The following is a 17,129-nucleotide window of genomic DNA, read 5'->3' as shown; positions in this document are numbered from 1 at the left end:
TCTTCAAACTTTTTCACTTTTTTTCTTTGTTTCACTTGTTTATTCTCAGAGCCGATTTTGCCAAATACCGTACTTTCGTTTGCCTGGTTGTTTTGATTGATTGACACGATCCGATTATATTTTTTTTGACAGCGGCTAATATAGTGACGTAATCATGTGCCAAAATACTGGATCGGCTTGTGAAGAAAAGTAGTCTAAGAATTTTTCTTGTCGTATTTTTTCCCCACTGACCGTACTGAGCGTATTTTCGACAATCATGCGTACAAAATACGGCGAAATCGTATGGGTTCCAAGGTCTGGGTATCATTTCAAGCCTTACCTCTGCCTCTCATCATGGGCGCCGCACCTTGGCCCTGACCCCTGAACCCTCCTCGAGGTCCGCCCCGGCTGAAGTTCATCTGCCCTCGCCCTCCCCTCATCATCATCCCAGCGCCACGGCCCACTGCGTCCAGGTTGAGTCGTGCCTTGACGTTAGCCTTGCCCAGCCGCTGCTTCAGGCTTCGCTGAAAGAACAATTCAACCATGTCATAATAAGTTTTTCATTCTTGCATTCAGAAAGCTGCAAATCCAAGAGGTATTGAGTGCCTTGAAAGTAGTGAATGGGGCTGAAACTTTGATTTTTCTGAACGGTGCTGTGAAAATGGGTAATTCACAAATTCAGTAATTGTCTGACTTTTTAATGTGGGAAATGCTTAGTTAATGTCCTATGCATATTTTTTGTAAAGCACCACACGACTGCTGTCTGGTGGTGAATAGCGCATAGAAGAATGTTTTATTTATTATTACTACTCAGTATTCATCAACTTCAGCCCTTTTCATTTCTTGGTTCAAATCTCATCTTCCAAAAATTGCTTAGGGCTCACGATCCACCCCATGGATCAAGTTTCTGGTAAAATCGAAACCCAGTAATTTCACAGAATATTGCACCACTAAAACAGTAGAAGTAACACAGGTGACTAAGGAGAACAGCAAAACTGACACTTTCTTTTCTTAACGTCCTCACAGGAAACTACAAGTAGTGCCTTTATCAGTTTATGGAGCATAAAGTTGATGTGCTAAGAAAGAGAAGTTGTTTTAGAGCTCTGTCTTTTTATACCAAGGGCAGTGTAGTGGGAGGCTTTGGGAGGAGAGTTGAAACACGCACAACAGGGGGACACTATCCTGTATCCAGACAAGTCGAAGGTGGACTCAATCTATCTTCAAACATTGGTTAATTGAACAAAATCGGTACTCCTCAGCTTTAAGTTTGTCTTCCATCTCACTCTCTCACCTGCTCTTGCTGAGGGGGTGGCATGTTCATGCCTCCCATGTTGTTCATGCCCATGCCTCCCATGTTGTTCATGCCCATGCCTCCCATGTTGTTCATGCCTATGCCTCCCATGTTCATGTTGTCCATCCCCATGCCTCTACCGCCTCCTCTGGGCCCCGGGTACTGGTTCATGCTGTTCATGTTCATGTTGACTCCGGGTCGATGGGCCAATTGCTGAGCCAGACGTCGGTTGGCAGCTGAGGCTTGTTGCTGCGCCACCATGTTGGTTCGGATGTTCTGCACCGTCGGCTGCGGCTGCGGTCGCGCATGTTGCTGTATGCTGGTGAAACTTGGGAACCAAGGGGAGAGCAATTTGCCACTTTTCAGGGTATTGACTTGGAAGTTGAATGGGTTTTTCCACTCGGCTAGCTACCCTTATTTTCCCTTTGCTTTTAAGGGTACTTACTAGAAGGGGTTTTTCTCCCCTTGTCTAGCAACCCTTTTTTAAACTTTGTGCATCAAAACGTGAATACCCTTGAATCACCATGCGTTTTCTTCCCTTTTCTTCAGCCGACAGCAACGCCATTTACGCTAACATACTAGACATCAAGGCATGCAATCTTGTCAGCATTTTACAGGTGGCTTGCTTTGAAATTTGTTTCAATACTGCCGCTAAGTCCTGTGTTCCTACACAACAAATGTTGTGTGTGACCTCTGACACGTGTGCCAACAGTAAGACAACCCACATATTTTTCTCTTCTAAAGACTAAACCAAATTGTGATGCTTCAATTTCATGCATGAAGTGAACATTAGATGTAGATGACAAAAATTAAAAAAATCTTTTTTATTTTGGTGCTCTTTGCTGCATACATTTTTTTCATTAACAATAACACCTACTAGACCTAGGCAGGATTAAGGCATGCTGAAACGCTTTGGCACCTCACTAAACTGAGGAAGCTTGTTTCACCGATGCCTTCGCAGATAGATCTGGATCCATCTGCCTCCTCCAATATAGCACTTTCTTTCTCCTTTTCATTGTGGCTAAATTCTTCACTCAACTCAACACAGAGAAAATGGGTCTACAATTTCTGCATCATTCAGCAAGGCAGGATGAAACCTAAATGGCCCCTCACAAGGTGACCAGGTTTCACCACCGCCTTCACAGACGCCCATTAGAACGTCTGTAAATATCTTATGTTTCAGAGGTCAATTATTTTGGGAACACAGTTCTCACCGATCATTCAACGACATCTTTGTTGTGCTTTTGAGCACAATCTTTGTTGGTACTTGGCCTGACATTTCGATCCCTGGACAATCTGAAGATGAAGTTAAGGGATATTTGCGGACTTTTCTTAAAATAACTCAATACATTTTACAAACCAAATACAGACGTTTCAGTACTTTTACTGTATCTGTAAGCAAATGAATTCCTAATCGGTAGACGGTACCCTGATGCTGTAAACCGATTACTTCCCTTTAGTCTTTACATTATAAATGCACAGTGCCCCTTTCACAGTTTCAGTGTCATCAGAATGCAATCAAATGAAAATTCCGTTGTAGACAAAAACAGCAAAAGGGTACTAAAAGAACTAGTCTTTCAAGAACAGACATAATAACAAACTGATCATTGATTCATGCGACCACAATACAAATTAATAACTTAAAAAGTGCCTGCAAACTGCCCTACATTCTCAAACGAGCCGGTTGTGCCCAATATTACACGTAGTTTTCCTCTAAAATCACAGTCAGTTAAAAAATAAGTATTCTACACAATAACCCAGTAACAAAGGATACGGTACGATGAAGTCCGAAGAGCCGATGGTATCACAGAAAGCAGTAAACAGTGGATTTTCTTTGACTATGGCCTTACTATTTTGATTCAAACACTGACATTACAAACATACTAGTACCGAAGCAAATAAACTATAGTCAAATAATTGTTTAAAGTTTTGTAACAAAAATTACAAAAAAACTAAATCATATAATAAATAATGATATAAAATCAATTTAAATATCAATCGGGAACTTATTCTAGAAACGTCAATATTATTTCCAAATTCACGTCGAGACTGCAATAGGTTGAGTCCAAAATGGAAAGCAAAAAACTGAACATTTGATATCGATGCAAATCTTTGATCAATCATATTTTTATCCGTATACACATCGTTTTTGAATGTTATTCTATGACTGAATGTATTAAGGACGGGGTTGTTTCTTGTTTGCTGAATGTGTTTCTAAATCGCCCTGACCAAATTTTACCTGCCACCCCTAGCAACCCAACAGTGGTAGGACTTGCCGACATAACATCAAGTGTGGAGGTGATCCTATTTCGCCGCCAAAATACTCTTTTGTGGACATTTATTTACTTATTTAAATCATCATGGTGAGTACTGTAGCAGGAATGTGAAGATAGTTGTTTATCTGTACGTTCGTTTATGTTTTGCTCTGTCTGTAACAGGAAATGAAGTTTATGTTTTGGTTTGTCTGTGACAGGAAATAAATGCAATCGAATACATGTGCAGGGCTCTCTCTCTCTCTCTCTCTCTCTCTCTCTCTCTCTCTCTCTCTCTCTCTCTCTCTCTCTCTCATAAACACGCAGGCGCAGTCGTTTGCATTTATTCAGACACGAAGGTATAAACTATAACCTGTCCCATCAACCAATCTAGAGGTGTAGGTGTGAACTGTGATATAAAACAAAAGCACATGAAAAGGTGATTTTATATACTATCCACCCCAACCCCATTGTCAGACTGCCTATTCTCGACACCTTTTCATCAGCCATCAGGAGGCAGTGGGTTCAAACCAAAACCTAGTCAACCCAAGCCCGGCTTTTAAACTTTGTAAATACCGGGATGTACAGCCATATTTTATGGGGCCATAGGTTTACGACTCTACAAATGAAGAGGCCTCTTTGTCTTTTATTTAAATTGTGATGCGCACACCACCAGTCAGGTAATAACCGATGTCGGCTCCTGTGGCGAAATCCCCCACAGACTTCACTCAGTGGGCATCCAGATCCAGATCCACCAAAAGCCTGTGTAAATTGTGCTCAGACTCAAGAGACCTGGGTAAACGGATTACGTACTATGGCCAACAATACATTGATCTACAACATTGAAATGCCAAGGCTTCCTTCTTGAGCTGTTTGAATTGGTTTCTGTCACGTACACACACGTATATATGTTCAGTGTTAATTAGGCCATCAGACATTGATGTACAGGGTTTCATTTACTAGTGCGCCTTGCGCCATTGGCATCTCAAAATGTGCCATTGGAATTTCCTTCAGTGCGTCGAAGGGCGCACTGAGATTACGTACCACTGCGCCACACTTTTCACACGAGAACAGCGTTGGAAAGTGCGCCAAGCCGAGCAACTTACGAGTTTGTGAAACGCGCTGTGATTGGCCTTTCAAATGTAATACATCGATCAGTATTCAACCAATCCTGCGAACTATCTGTGCTAGACCAATTTATCTATGCTTGCGCGTTTACCTCTGTGGAAACTGTCAACACAAGCGATTTCGATCAAAACACAGACCCACGTAAAAAACCAATGCCTCCAAGGAAAAAAGTAAAGTTACTTCTCGGTCAAGGTCCTTTCAAATGCCTCGCCCATCAGCCTCAGGTGATGTTTGCATTGAAACATCAGAAGATGGCGTCGAAAGCGACGAAAATGTCGAACAACTTGCTTCTATTTTCTCTCTCTTGCTCTCTCTCTCTCTTTCTCTCTCTCTCTCTTTCTCTCTCTCTCTCTTTCTCTCTCTCTCTCTCTCTCTCTCTCTCTCTCTCTCTCTCTCTCTCTCACATTTTAAAACCACTGTACAGTCTACACAGACGAGCACTAAAATCAGTTCTATTAAAACAATCCAGTCTTGTTTTCGACGATTATAAAAAACTTAAGATTTTGCCTTTATTAAAAGAAAGATTTAAATCAAATAAAGGCGTGCTCCTTCACAAAATCCTTTCCGGCCATGCACCGAGTGCTTTCATTACAAAATTTAAAGCCAAACCAAGCCGAAAATTCAACGTCCCCATTCCGCGGATAGATCTCTTTAAATCAAGTTTAGCTTATTCTGGCAGCGTTTTGTGGAATTCTCTCCCGGAATCAGTTCGAGTCCCAACAAGTCTCAATACTTTCAAAAAACACCTCTCATTACATTTAATGTCAAATTACGAAAAGTCACAGTGATGGAAGACTTCGTTCTGATTATTTTCATATTGATCATATCATAAAGCATCAGTGTTTCATAACGCAAGAATGTATGTATAGCCTATATAGTATATAGTCATGTGAATAGTTTTTCTGCCTTGCTTATCTTTTGTAATTGTTTTACGTATGTATATATATATATATATATATATGTATTCAAGATTAGAATAGTCCCTCTCTGGGCGAGGGCTGGTTGAAAAGAAGCTCGTTTATATTGCTTATGCCACAACCCTCGTAAAATAAAATTTGATTTGATTTGATTTGATCTCTCTCTCTCTCTCTCTCTCTCTCTCTCTCTCTCTCAGGAGGGCCAGATGCAAAAAAGTATACCAATGCTTATTCTGTTACCCTCGTAAAATAAAGAATTGTCATTGTCTCTCTCTCTCTCTCTCTCTCTCTCTCTCTCTCTCTCTCTCTCTCTCTCTCTCTCTCTCTCTCTCTCTCTCTCTCTCTCTCTCTCTCTCTCTCTCTCTCTCTCACACACACACACACACACAAATTAACCTGATACTGTGGTACATTCACATATCATCATATGGCACCAAATAGAACTATTTTGCATCTTTCGGTTAAGGCCAAAAAGAAAAATATGTCTGTTTCCGGTAACCCGACCAACCCTATTTTTAAGCGCCGACCCTAAAGTTTTTTTTTCGCTTTTCGCACACACACAAAAAACAAAAAAAAGGGAGGTAATCGGTCGATGAGACTTCACAATCCAAGAAACTTACCACCCGTTTCCGTCGTCACGTGAAAAAAACATAGCGGCCAATGACGCCGGGGGAAAAAAACAAAACGTAAAAAGACATTAACAAAACGTAAGAAAAAGGTAAAAAAAAAAATTTAAAAAAAAAAGACCGACCGACCCTATTTTTTTTGGCGATGTTACCGGAAACAGACATGTTTTTCTTTTTGGCCTAAAGCATTTTTGGACCACCTAGCTTGCCTGGCACTTTTTTCTTTTGACTATGTAATGTCCCTTCAGAATTTGGTCGAAGGGGACAATGTCCCATTGTCTTTTTCTTCCAGGCTAAACCCTGGATGAATAAGAGTTTGAAGTGGACAATCCACAGCTGAGTGACTCATTGAGTTCTAGCAGCGCTGGTCAAGACTGTAGCTAGAACAGATCTATCTGCTGATTTTCAAACTGACCAGTTCATTTAATTTAATTATATTTTGTGTTGGTTGTGACCCATTATCCCTATACCTGTCGTCAGTTGATTCAGTTATCATTTTTTTAAAGTCAGAATTGAGGACACAGCTTAAACATACCATGCATTTCCTGCAGTCTTTGGCAAAGCTCCAGCCCATTCTGATAACACTATTGAAGCCAGACAACTAAATTGGCGGGACACAGTGAAACGTGCCTGCAGACCTTAGCGTGATGATAGCTACAGTAGATATGTAGTACATTGTACATAATAACTCAGGCTGTTGAAGTGATGGCTCTAGTATTTTTTCAAACCGTTACGCAAACTTTTATGATGTAAACAGTCCAGAAAAAACCAGTAGGCTGGTCATTAGAACCAGTTAGAGTCCAACTCAGAGTACTGGTTTTATTGTTCTACCGGCAAAAAAAAAAAAAAAGGTGGTTCTAAAAAAACAACCGGTAGGTCAAACTGGCAGCCAATTTTGTTCCGGTAATTTCTCGTTTCAACATGTAAAATACCGGTAATTACCGGTTAACGCCAATACTGTGTTGTCCGTTTTTCTCAGGCATGGAAAGTTAGGAACGAGCTAGCCCCTAAATAAGTGAGTAGTACTAGTAGAGTAAGTCAAGAGTGTCTTTAAAATAATGTTGTGCTAGCTAGGTGATACTAAGATTGTAAAAATAAAATATGTATGCAATTTATTATTCATTGACATAAGGCCTAAAAAAAAATAGGTGTGGTTACGGTAACCCGACCTACCCTATTTTTAGGGGCCGACCCTATAATAATAATAATAATAATAAATGAGCAATTATATAGCGCAACATCATAACTTTACAATTATGCTCTTTGCGCTTGACACATTTAAAAATTCAAACACAGTTATACAAGCATTTACATCTACATTCATAGTCCCTCGCGCCCCCTAATTGGCGTAGAGGCGCGTTCCCCGGGTGGTGGATGGGGGAGCCTTCTCTACTAACTTCTGAGAGAAGGTCGCATCACTCTCGATGCCGTGAACCTAATTAGGATCTTTTTCTTGTTTCTTCTCTATTTCTGCCTCCCCAAAGTCCTTTTACTTTCCTTTTCTCACCCATAAAATTCTTCACTTATTACCCTTGTTAAGTGGTTCTTGTATAGAATATAGTCAATGTTTGTAAAGATTTTAGTCAAGCAGTATGTAAGAAATGTTTAGTCCTTTGTACTGGAAACTTGCATTCTCCCAGTAAGGTCATATATTGTACTACGTTGCAAGCCCCTGGAGCAATTTTTTGATTAGTGCTTTTGTGAACAAGAAACACTTAACAAGTGGCTCTATCCCATCTCCCCCTTTCCCCTATCCCATCTCCCCCCTTTCCCTCGTCGCGATATAACCTTCGTGGTTGAAAACGACGTTAAACACCAAATAAAGAAAGAAAGAACATTCATAGTCAGCAACGCTTGATTAAAAGCATACACCATCAAACATACATTACAACAGATTCTTCCACTAATTAAGTAATAAAAACATGAATAAAATAGGTAGTAAAAACAAGGAAATACCAGCTGAATACCCTTAATCAAACAGAACATGTTATTAATACTAAACAAGAGGCGAAGCCTTCAAGGCTCACGTAAGAAATCGACAAACAGTAACACAAACTCAATCACTCCGTCACACATACACACACACACACACACACACACACAGTAAGCATCGGCCATAGGTGAAACTGTGCAAGAAAGCGAGACCCTGGATCTGCCAACTAGTCTCGGCCCGCTCACAATAACAATAACCGAGACTTTCAGTAATTCCTTTGCGTGACGTCTAACCCTCTTACGTCATAATGTGACGTCTTCAAATAGTTTCTATCACACACGTCAAACACTTTTGACCGAGACGTAATCTTCTTATGCGAGCTTTATCCATAGACTCGGAAATGTTAAAGTTTCTATCACACACACACACACGCACGCACGCACGCACGCACAGACAGACAAAGTTTATCATCGCATAGGCTACACTTACGTGAGCCAAAAACAGCCCTAAATGTGTATACACATTATCACATTATCACTAAAACAACAAATACACTACATGTAGCCTACTGATGGACTGAGAAAACAAAATCAGGGGTTGTATTTCTTGAAGAGGTGCATTTTAAGTGCTCGTTTGAATGCTTGGGGTGACTGAGAGTGGCGGATGTGAAAGGGGAGAGAATTCCAGTGTGTGGGTGCGCAGAAAGTAAAAGTGCGTTGTCCGTATGTTTTGGTTTTGGTGTGTGGAATGGTGAGGATGCGACAGTCAGAAGAGGCACGGAGTTGTCTTGCTGGAGAATAGACGGTGAGGAGTTCAGAGAAGTAAGCAGGAGACGAGCCAGAAAAGAAGTTAAAGCAGAGGGTGGACAGTTTGTAGTCAATGCGGGCTTGAATAGGTAACCAGTGCAGTGTGTGAAGAAGTGGTGTTGCGTGATCTCGTTTTCGTGCTTTCAGAATGAGGCGTGCTGCCGAGTTTTGGACTTTTTGTAGTTTATGCAGGAGATACAGAGGACAGCCAGAGAGAAGAGAGTTGCAGTAGTCGAGTTTAGAAAGAACAAAGGCACAGACAAGAGTGTTAGTTGTTTGAGAGGAGAGTGTGTGGCGAATGGTGCTGATCTTACGAAGCTCAAAATACGCTGTTCTACAGACTAAAGATATATGTTTGTTAAGGGTCATGTCAAAAAAACACCAAAAAAACAAGAAAACGAGTGGAGAAAACGCAATGAAAGCGAAAGCGCCCGAGTCGCACACTTATTTCCCTGTCAAGTAGGTTTATTTGTACACATTAGAAAAAAAAGTAAAAAAAAGAAAAAGTGATTGCCTACCTTCCTACCCTATTTTTTTTGGCTATGTTACCGTAACCACACCTATTTTTTGTTGTTGCCTAATGACAACAAAAGTTGCTGGTGAATGCCCTAGGGGATAACGAGCTGTGCGTCTTCACCAGTTGTTTCTTGCGCATGAGTACCTCCAAAGACTAAGACGTTCTTGTCTCAACAAATTCTTGCGTTCCTTGTGGTGCCAAGTCCCCAGGAAACACTCTTACTCTTTGTTTAGTTTTGTTTGTGAGGATAAATGTTGTAGGCTCTGAAGCCCATCAATATTTGTCAACATTTTGTTTTATTTGGGTCTGCATAACTTATTCAGGATACATTATAATTTTCATTCAATACATCCGTCAAATTTGAATTTCACAATTTGTTTTTAATATGTTCTTGCAGCCAATTTTTGAAGGAGCTGTTCATTTCAATGCTTGTTATATTCTCTCAGGTGCCAGGAGAAAGGTTCCGTACAACTCTCGCTTGCTCCATTACACATGTCGTATGCATAAAGAGCAATTACTTCCCTTTGGTTATTTGATTTTTTTTGATTTTTTAATTAAGTTTTGCAATTTTTATTTGGGTGCATACATAAAACGCCTACATGAAGTGCGCCTACTTTTGGTCAACTTAAACCCCGCCAGCCTTACTTACCCTGAAGGGGTCTATGTCGACCAAAGACTGGGATTCCATTTAGGTGGAGTTCCTGTAAGCGTTCCCTGTATACAGGGAATCCCCATGGGTGGAGTTCCTGTAGAGTTTTACTGATCTCGCTGAAAGTCATGTGATGCTTAGCGACGGCATCGGTAGAATTTGATGTTTTGCGATTTTTGGGGGTATTTCTTAGAAATTCGATTTCATTTTTATTGAAAAAAAGATAACTAAATGACAGAAAACGCAGTTCTATTTAGAACGCTTACGTCCCTAAATTGTTTCTTTGGAAGCTATCAGGGCAGATAAGACAATATGTTGCTTCTCTTCTGTGCAGGCGGTGCAACAGATCTCGGCCAATGTCCGGCAACAGATGGTGGAGAGGTCGCGGCGGATGGACCAGGCTCGGGAAGACACCCTGCGACAGCTGAAGCATGACAAAGTGCAGGATGCCAGCATCATGGCAGAGGACCGCGTGCAGGAGAAGCGCATGCTACGCACCATGCACCAGATGGAGCAGGAGAGGGAGATGCACGAGTCTCTCCTCAGGGTGAGCATCTCAGATTAGTTGTTGAGAGGGAGATGCACGAGTCTCTCCTCAGGGTGAGCCTCTCAGATAAGTTGTTGAGAGGGAGATGCACGAGTCTCTCCTCAGGGTGAGGATATCGAGATTAGTTGTTGAGAGGGAGATGCATGAGTCTCTCCTCAGACTGAGCATCTGAGATTAGTTGTTGAGAGGGAGATGCACCAGTCTCTCCTCAGGGTGAGCATCTCAGATTTGTTGTGGAGAGGCACCTGAGGCCAAAAATCCTGGAACGCCGAAGAAGAAGAAGTTGTGGAGAGGGAGATGCACGAGTCTCTCCTCAGGGTGAGGATATGAGATTAGTTGTTGAGAGGGAGATGCGCAAGTCTCTCTCCTCAGGGTGAGGATATGAGATTAGTTGTTGAGAGGGAGATGCACGAGTCTCTCCTCAGGGTGAGGATATGAGATTAGTTGTTGAGAGGGAGATGCGCAAGTCTCTCTCCTCAGGGTGAGGATATGAGATTAGTTGTTGAGAGGGAGATGCACGAGTCTCTCCTCAGGGTGAGCATCTGAGATTAGTTGTTGAGAGGGAGACGCACCAGTCTCTCTTCAGGGTGAGGATCGGAGATATAGTTGTTGAGAGGGACATGCACGAGTCTCTCCTCAGGGTGAGGATCTGAGATTAGTTGTTTGTATTGCATGTGTACATTTTTTTGCTTCTCTTTTTGGTGTTGTTTTGTTTGATTCAGTAGCAGTATCTGAATGCTAGACTGGAGCAGTGATGTTCCTAGGACTGGAGGGCAACAGGACAAAATGTCCTGAATCAAAAAACTAATAGGACATCATGTCCTGACTACAAAAAAACAATAGGACATTCAGATCAAGCGAACCAATCATGGCACCTAACCTTTTTAGATGACTGAGAATATATGAATAAAGGCAAATAAAAACTGAACAGTTCCAAATTTATTTTAATATTTTAAATGCAACAGTGTTCAGTAGGGTTACTTTCACACACACAGACACATGCTTCAGAATGTCATAAGTGATCTTTCACACACACACACACACACACACACACACACACACACACACACGCACATACATACACACAGACTAACACACACACACACACACACACACACACACACACACACACACACACACAATGCTTCAGAATTAATGTCACAAGTGACAAGTGATCTTTCACACACACACACACACACACACACACACACACACACACACACACACACACACACACACACACACACACACACACACACACACTATGCTTCAGAATTAATGTCACAAGTGACAAGTGATCTTTCACACACTTCAGAATGTCACACGTGATCATTTTCAGTGAGCTTGAACAGCTTTCTATCCTTCTTTAACTTCCATCTGCAAACAATGTCTGGTTGCCCCTACTTTCGTTTCTTGCGTCTCTTCCTGCGTCTCTTCCTGAGGTTGTAGATCTATTGGCTCACCTTCTGAGGCTTCAGTCTCCGACGGGGCCGAAGGCCCTGCAACTTGACTGTCCGTGTCCTTTTTTTTAACAAAGCCACTCAAAAGTGTCTGCCCTTTTCCCACGCAAACCTTTTTCTTCGGCGGCATCTTTGCAGAAATGTGGCGGCGGAAGTAAAGTGTCGCTGTCAAAAGTAGCGAGAGTTGTGGCTCTTGTAATATTGTTCGGTCGAGAGTTGCGTCCCTTGTGTTATTGTTCGACCGAGAGTGAAAATTGAAGTTCAAGTAGGCCCCGATTCGAACTCGTTTTAACGGGGTTTGATACTTCAGTTTGTACAGATTCTTCTTGCAGTGACCGCTCTAGACATAATACTATCGGACAATGACCGCTGACTTCGCGATCGGATCGGACATTTGACGGGACAGAGGTGTTTGCAATCAGTCATTTTACAACCTAAATCGGTCTATGACCGATGACCGACGCCTCGGAACATCACTGCTGGAGTATTGTCATGAGTGAAATGTATAGGTGAATGCAGTATACATGTAGTTGTAACTTGTAGTTTTGTTCTTGCACATGCCTACATTAGGCACACAAAAAAAATATGTCTGTTTCCGGTAACATAACCGAAAAAAATATGATCGGTCAGTCGGTTTTTTTAAAAATTTTAGAATTGTTTTTGGTTTTTTTACCTTTTTCTTACGTTTTGTTAACGTCTTTTTACGTGTTTTTTTTAATCTTTTTAAACGCTTCCTTAGTTACTTACAATTATTTAGCACATGTTTTTGACCTAGATATATATTGAAACTAAATAAAGTATACTTGACTTCATATTTTTATTTATTTATTTATTTTTTGTTTGTTTTTGTGTGTGCGAAAAGCGAAAAAAACCTTTAGGGTCGGCGCTTAAAAATAGGGTCGGTCGGGTTACCGGAAACAGACATATTTTTCTTTTTGCCTCACAGCCTAGAAAACGCTCACTGTGATACTCATGTATGCATCAAAACACAGTGACACTCAGGCACAGAGAGACATGCACACATACACATAAAACATTTACATACACCTCCTCATGCAAACAGTCTCACACATGCATATTTACATGAATTTGCATATACAGGGTGAACACCAATATAACAATTGTTGCCTTTTTCTGCTTTTTTTTTTTGGAAAAAAAAAATTAAAAAAAATGTAAGTTGTTGGAACGTTTATTATTGACAAAGCAATACATTACAGTCACAAATATATATCGACCCAACGGTCTTTTAAGGTTTTTTTATTTGCTTTTTGGTTGTTTGTTTTTTGCAACGTTGCAAGCAGATTTTTGAGACAGCTAGCTAGTCAGTTGGCAGCAAGATATAAAGCACATACACAAACGTGTGATACTCTGACAGTGGAAAACACATCTCAAGACGATTGTGCTTACTATTTTCAGTCTGAGCGAGACAGAATGGTAAAAGAACAACAAACGGCGCAGGAAGAGAGCTTGGCACGCGAGTTGGAACGGCGGAGGCTAGAAACGACCAAAGACGAGAAGATGCGACAACAGATCAGGGAAACAAGGTGGGTTTGCTCAATGGTCGGTTCTGGTTCGGTTATGCCCTCTCTTTCTTTCGGCTGGTAACTGGCGCCACCTCGCGGCAAGATCACATGAGAAAGGAAAAAAACCTTGCATTGGTCCCAAATAGTATATCGGTTTGGTAACGGTACGTGTATAAGTCGTGCATTTTATACGGTAAACAGACAATGGTCGGTTCTGGTGAGGTTATGCCCCTTATTTCTTTCGGCTGGTAACTGGCGCCACCTCGCGGCAAGATCACACGAGAAAGAGAAAAAAACTTGCATTGGTCCCAAATAGCGTATCGGTTTGGTAACAGTACGTGTGTAAGTCGTGCATTTTATACGGTAAACAGACAATGGTCGGTTCTGGTGAGCTGGTTATGCCCCTTCTTTCTTTCGGCTGGTAACTGGCGCCACCTCGCGGCAAGATCACACGAGAAAGAAAACAAAACTTGCATTGGTCGGTAAACAGACAATGGTCGGTTCTGGTGAGGTTATGCCCCTTCTTTCTTTCAGTTGGTAACTGGCGGCAAGATCACAGGAGTTGTCTCGCGTTATCACACCAGAAGCGCTCAATTAGAGATGTCCTCTAGCTATCCTCTGTAACTTAAACTGTCCTAGTTTCAGGGCTTCTAAATATCTTAGAAAAACAGGCCTAGAAAGGGAGGAAGCCTTTAAACTTGTTTGTTTGTTTGTTTGCTTAACGCCCAGCCGACCACGAAGAGCCATATCAGGGCGGTGCTGCTTTGACATTTAACGTGCGCCACACACAAGACAGAAGTCGCAGCACAGGCTTCATGTCTCACCCAGTCACATTATTCTGACACCGGACCAACCAGTCCTAGTACTAACCCCATAATGCCAGACGCCAGGCGGAGCAGCCACTAGATTGCCAATTTTAAAGTCTTAGGTATGACCCGGCCGGGGTTCGAACCCACGACCTCCCGATCACGGGGCGGACGCCTAACCACTAGGCCAACCGTGCCGGTAAGCCTTTAAATGGAGGTATAACTTTACCAATCAATCAATATGAGGCTTATATCGCGCGTATTCCGTGGGTACAGTTCTAAGCGCAGGGATTTATTATTTTTATTTAAAAAAAAAAAAATTTTATGCGATTTATTTATGCTGTGTGAGATGGAATTTTTTTTTACACAATACATCACGCATTCACATCGGCCAGCAGATCGCAGCCATTTTGGCGCATATCCTACTTTTCACGGCCTATTATTCCAAGTCACACGGGTATTTTGGTGGACATTTTTATTTATGCCTATACAATTTTGCCAGGAAAGACCCTTTTGTCAATCGTGGGATCTTTAACGTGCACACCCCAATTTAGTGTACACGAAGGGACCTCGGTTTTTCGTCTCATCCGAAAGACTAGCACTTAAACCCACCACCTAGGTTAGGAAAGGGGGAAGAAAATTGCTAACGCCCTAGGCCTGACCCAGGGTCGAACTCGCAACCTCTCGCTTCCGAGCGCAAGTGCGTTACCACTCGGCCACCCAGTCCCGCATTGTCAACAGAAAGTCAATAACAAAATACACACACACAAAACAGAATTTAATAAAGGGGGGTGGGAGGGGACTTCGAATGGTCATGGGGGGAGGCAGATGTTATCTTGAATTGGTGTTCAACTGTAATAAGCAGCAAATTGTTAGAGCACTTAGAGAACCATGGCATAGGTAAAGGAGATCCAGGAAAATCAAATTAGACAACAGGAAGTTTTGTAGTTGTTTTTAGCAGTCAGCAGCAATGTTAGTTGAACTTTAAGCGATGATATCAACGAATCTTGCAGTCTGGAGTTGAGGGAGCTGGAAGCCAAACTAAAGGCAGCATATATGAACAAGGAGAGGGCAGCACAGCTTGCAGAGAAGGATGCCATTAAGTATGACGAAATGGTGAGAAACGCAGTTTTTCTTGTTTTTGTTTCTGATATTATTTAGCTCAGCTTATACATTTTGTGTAGTTTTCTTTACAGGGTTGAGTGTGCTGTTGTTTATCTCTTTTTCTTTCTCTGCGGATGGGGATGTCGATGTCTGTGGGTGTGGGTGTGGGTGTTCCACAGCATGTGCTTTCCTAGAAAAACGAACGACTGAATTAAGTTGTTGTTGGTGCAAGAGTAGGTATTCTAGTCAAATCATGCACCTTATAGACCAACAAAGTTGTTACATTGTACTTCATTTTACTATCTTATCTATATCTGAACACCTTGTCCTTCATCCAAAATGACAAAATGTGGCAAGTATACAGATCACACACAAAAACATTGGACCCAAAATCTAATGCATCTCCTTTCTTATCAGAAACGAGACTCGGAGATTGCGCGCCACATGAAGGAGCAGAACGACCGGGCCAGCCAGGCGGAGCAGGAGCGAGAACTGGAGCGCTACAAAGAGATGGTGCGGTATCAGCAGGAGCTGGAGAGGCAGCTAGAGGAGCAAGAGCAGAAGAAGCAGAACGCCTACGAGGAGTTCCTCAAGGAGAAGCTCATGATCGACGAGATCGTGCGCAAGATCTACGAGGAGGACCAGAGGTGGGTGGTTGGGGTTGGGTATTACAGTTGAACCCCCCTTTTAAGACCTCAACAAATCCGAGAAAAACATGTCTTAAAAAGAAGGGAGTCTAATTCATTGTCTCCCACTCATATGGCTCTATCTGACCAGGTACGGATATATCCGCTCAGACTGTTAGCTTCAGTCGCTTCCTGTAAACTCCATCTAACGCCTGCATTCCAGCATGTTGATACACAGTTTCTACACAGTTACTACAATTCTTAGTGACCTCCTGCAGCACAGCTGGTTTCGGCTAAACAAAACTTGGTCTACATAGGTGGGGTAGAAAGTGTTAAAATGGAGGTAATTAAATTAACAGGGCTTATTCACACAAAATGCAAAAAGACAGGGTCTTAAAAGGGAGGAAGTCTTGAATTGGGTGATCTTAAAAAGGTGGTTCCAGTGTATATGTTGTTTGTACTTGGAAGCAAACCATGATTTTTGACACTGACCGAGATGGCCATTGTTCTAGCCGTCAAGGTAAATGACTGTCTAATTAAAATTGTGGTTTTTGGCGATTGAACACACACAAACAAGCACTCTTTTGTTTCGATATAAATTATTTTTTATTATTTTTCTTACATTTAGTCAAGTTTGGGAGGGGAGGGGGGGGGGGAGAAGGGGGGGGGGGGGGGAGGGGAAAGGTTGGCTAAGAGGATGATCATAAGGTACTGGGAAAAAATAAGTGTAAGCGTGTGTATTTGATCAGTATCACGTGCATGCACACACACACACACACACACACACACACACATGAGATACACGCATGCACACACACATACACACACACACCACACACACACACCACACACTCTCTCTCTCTCTCACACAACAGTGACTTTGTTTTTGTCAGTTGCCAGTGTGTACGTGTTATCACTCTGAGCTCCAGTGAAATTCATAAGTACTAATATAATGACTTTGGATT

At 41.9% G+C, this 17,129-nt stretch overlaps 2 protein-coding genes across 7 annotated transcripts in view; one reads left to right on the top strand and one right to left on the bottom strand.

Moving 5' to 3' along the window:
• The window catches only part of LOC138950898 (chromatin target of PRMT1 protein-like), a 53,474-nt gene extending 50,289 nt beyond the window's left edge, over window positions 1–3,185 (bottom strand). For all 4 annotated transcript variants that reach the window (XR_011450861.1, XM_070322602.1, XM_070322600.1 and 1 more), the window contains exons 1-4: window positions 3,045–3,185; window positions 2,485–2,566; window positions 1,271–1,598; window positions 320–503 (exon numbers count right to left, since the gene is read on the bottom strand). Coding sequence is in view for 3 of the 4 variants with exons in the window: in XM_070322602.1 (XP_070178703.1) it covers window positions 320–503; window positions 1,271–1,598; window positions 2,485–2,549 (577 nt within the window). In the remaining variant the exon portion in view is untranslated. The remainder of the gene's footprint in view (window positions 1–319; window positions 504–1,270; window positions 1,599–2,484; window positions 2,567–3,044) is intronic.
• A 225-nt stretch (window positions 3,186–3,410) lies between these two features.
• LOC138950897 (meiosis-specific nuclear structural protein 1-like) overlaps window positions 3,411–17,129 on the top strand; it is a 27,603-nt gene continuing 13,884 nt past the window's right edge. The window contains exons 1-5 of one of the 3 annotated variants that reach the window (XM_070322596.1): window positions 3,411–3,633; window positions 10,433–10,645; window positions 13,522–13,649; window positions 15,448–15,550; window positions 15,956–16,185. In XM_070322596.1, coding sequence (XP_070178697.1) covers window positions 3,631–3,633; window positions 10,433–10,645; window positions 13,522–13,649; window positions 15,448–15,550; window positions 15,956–16,185 — 677 coding nt within the window. In that variant the 5' untranslated portion in view covers window positions 3,411–3,630. Of the gene's footprint in view, window positions 3,634–10,432; window positions 10,646–11,155; window positions 11,180–11,265; window positions 11,287–13,521; window positions 13,650–15,447; window positions 15,551–15,955; window positions 16,186–17,129 lie in introns of those variants that run through there. The other 2 variants (XM_070322598.1, XM_070322597.1) reach the window with 2 other exon arrangements.

Source organism: Littorina saxatilis, linkage group LG16, assembly GCF_037325665.1.
Source record: "Littorina saxatilis isolate snail1 linkage group LG16, US_GU_Lsax_2.0, whole genome shotgun sequence".
Taxonomy (NCBI): domain Eukaryota; kingdom Metazoa; phylum Mollusca; class Gastropoda; order Littorinimorpha; family Littorinidae; genus Littorina; species Littorina saxatilis.
The sequence above is the reverse complement of the archived record's forward strand: the minus strand, read 5'-3'. Positions and strand labels throughout refer to the sequence as shown.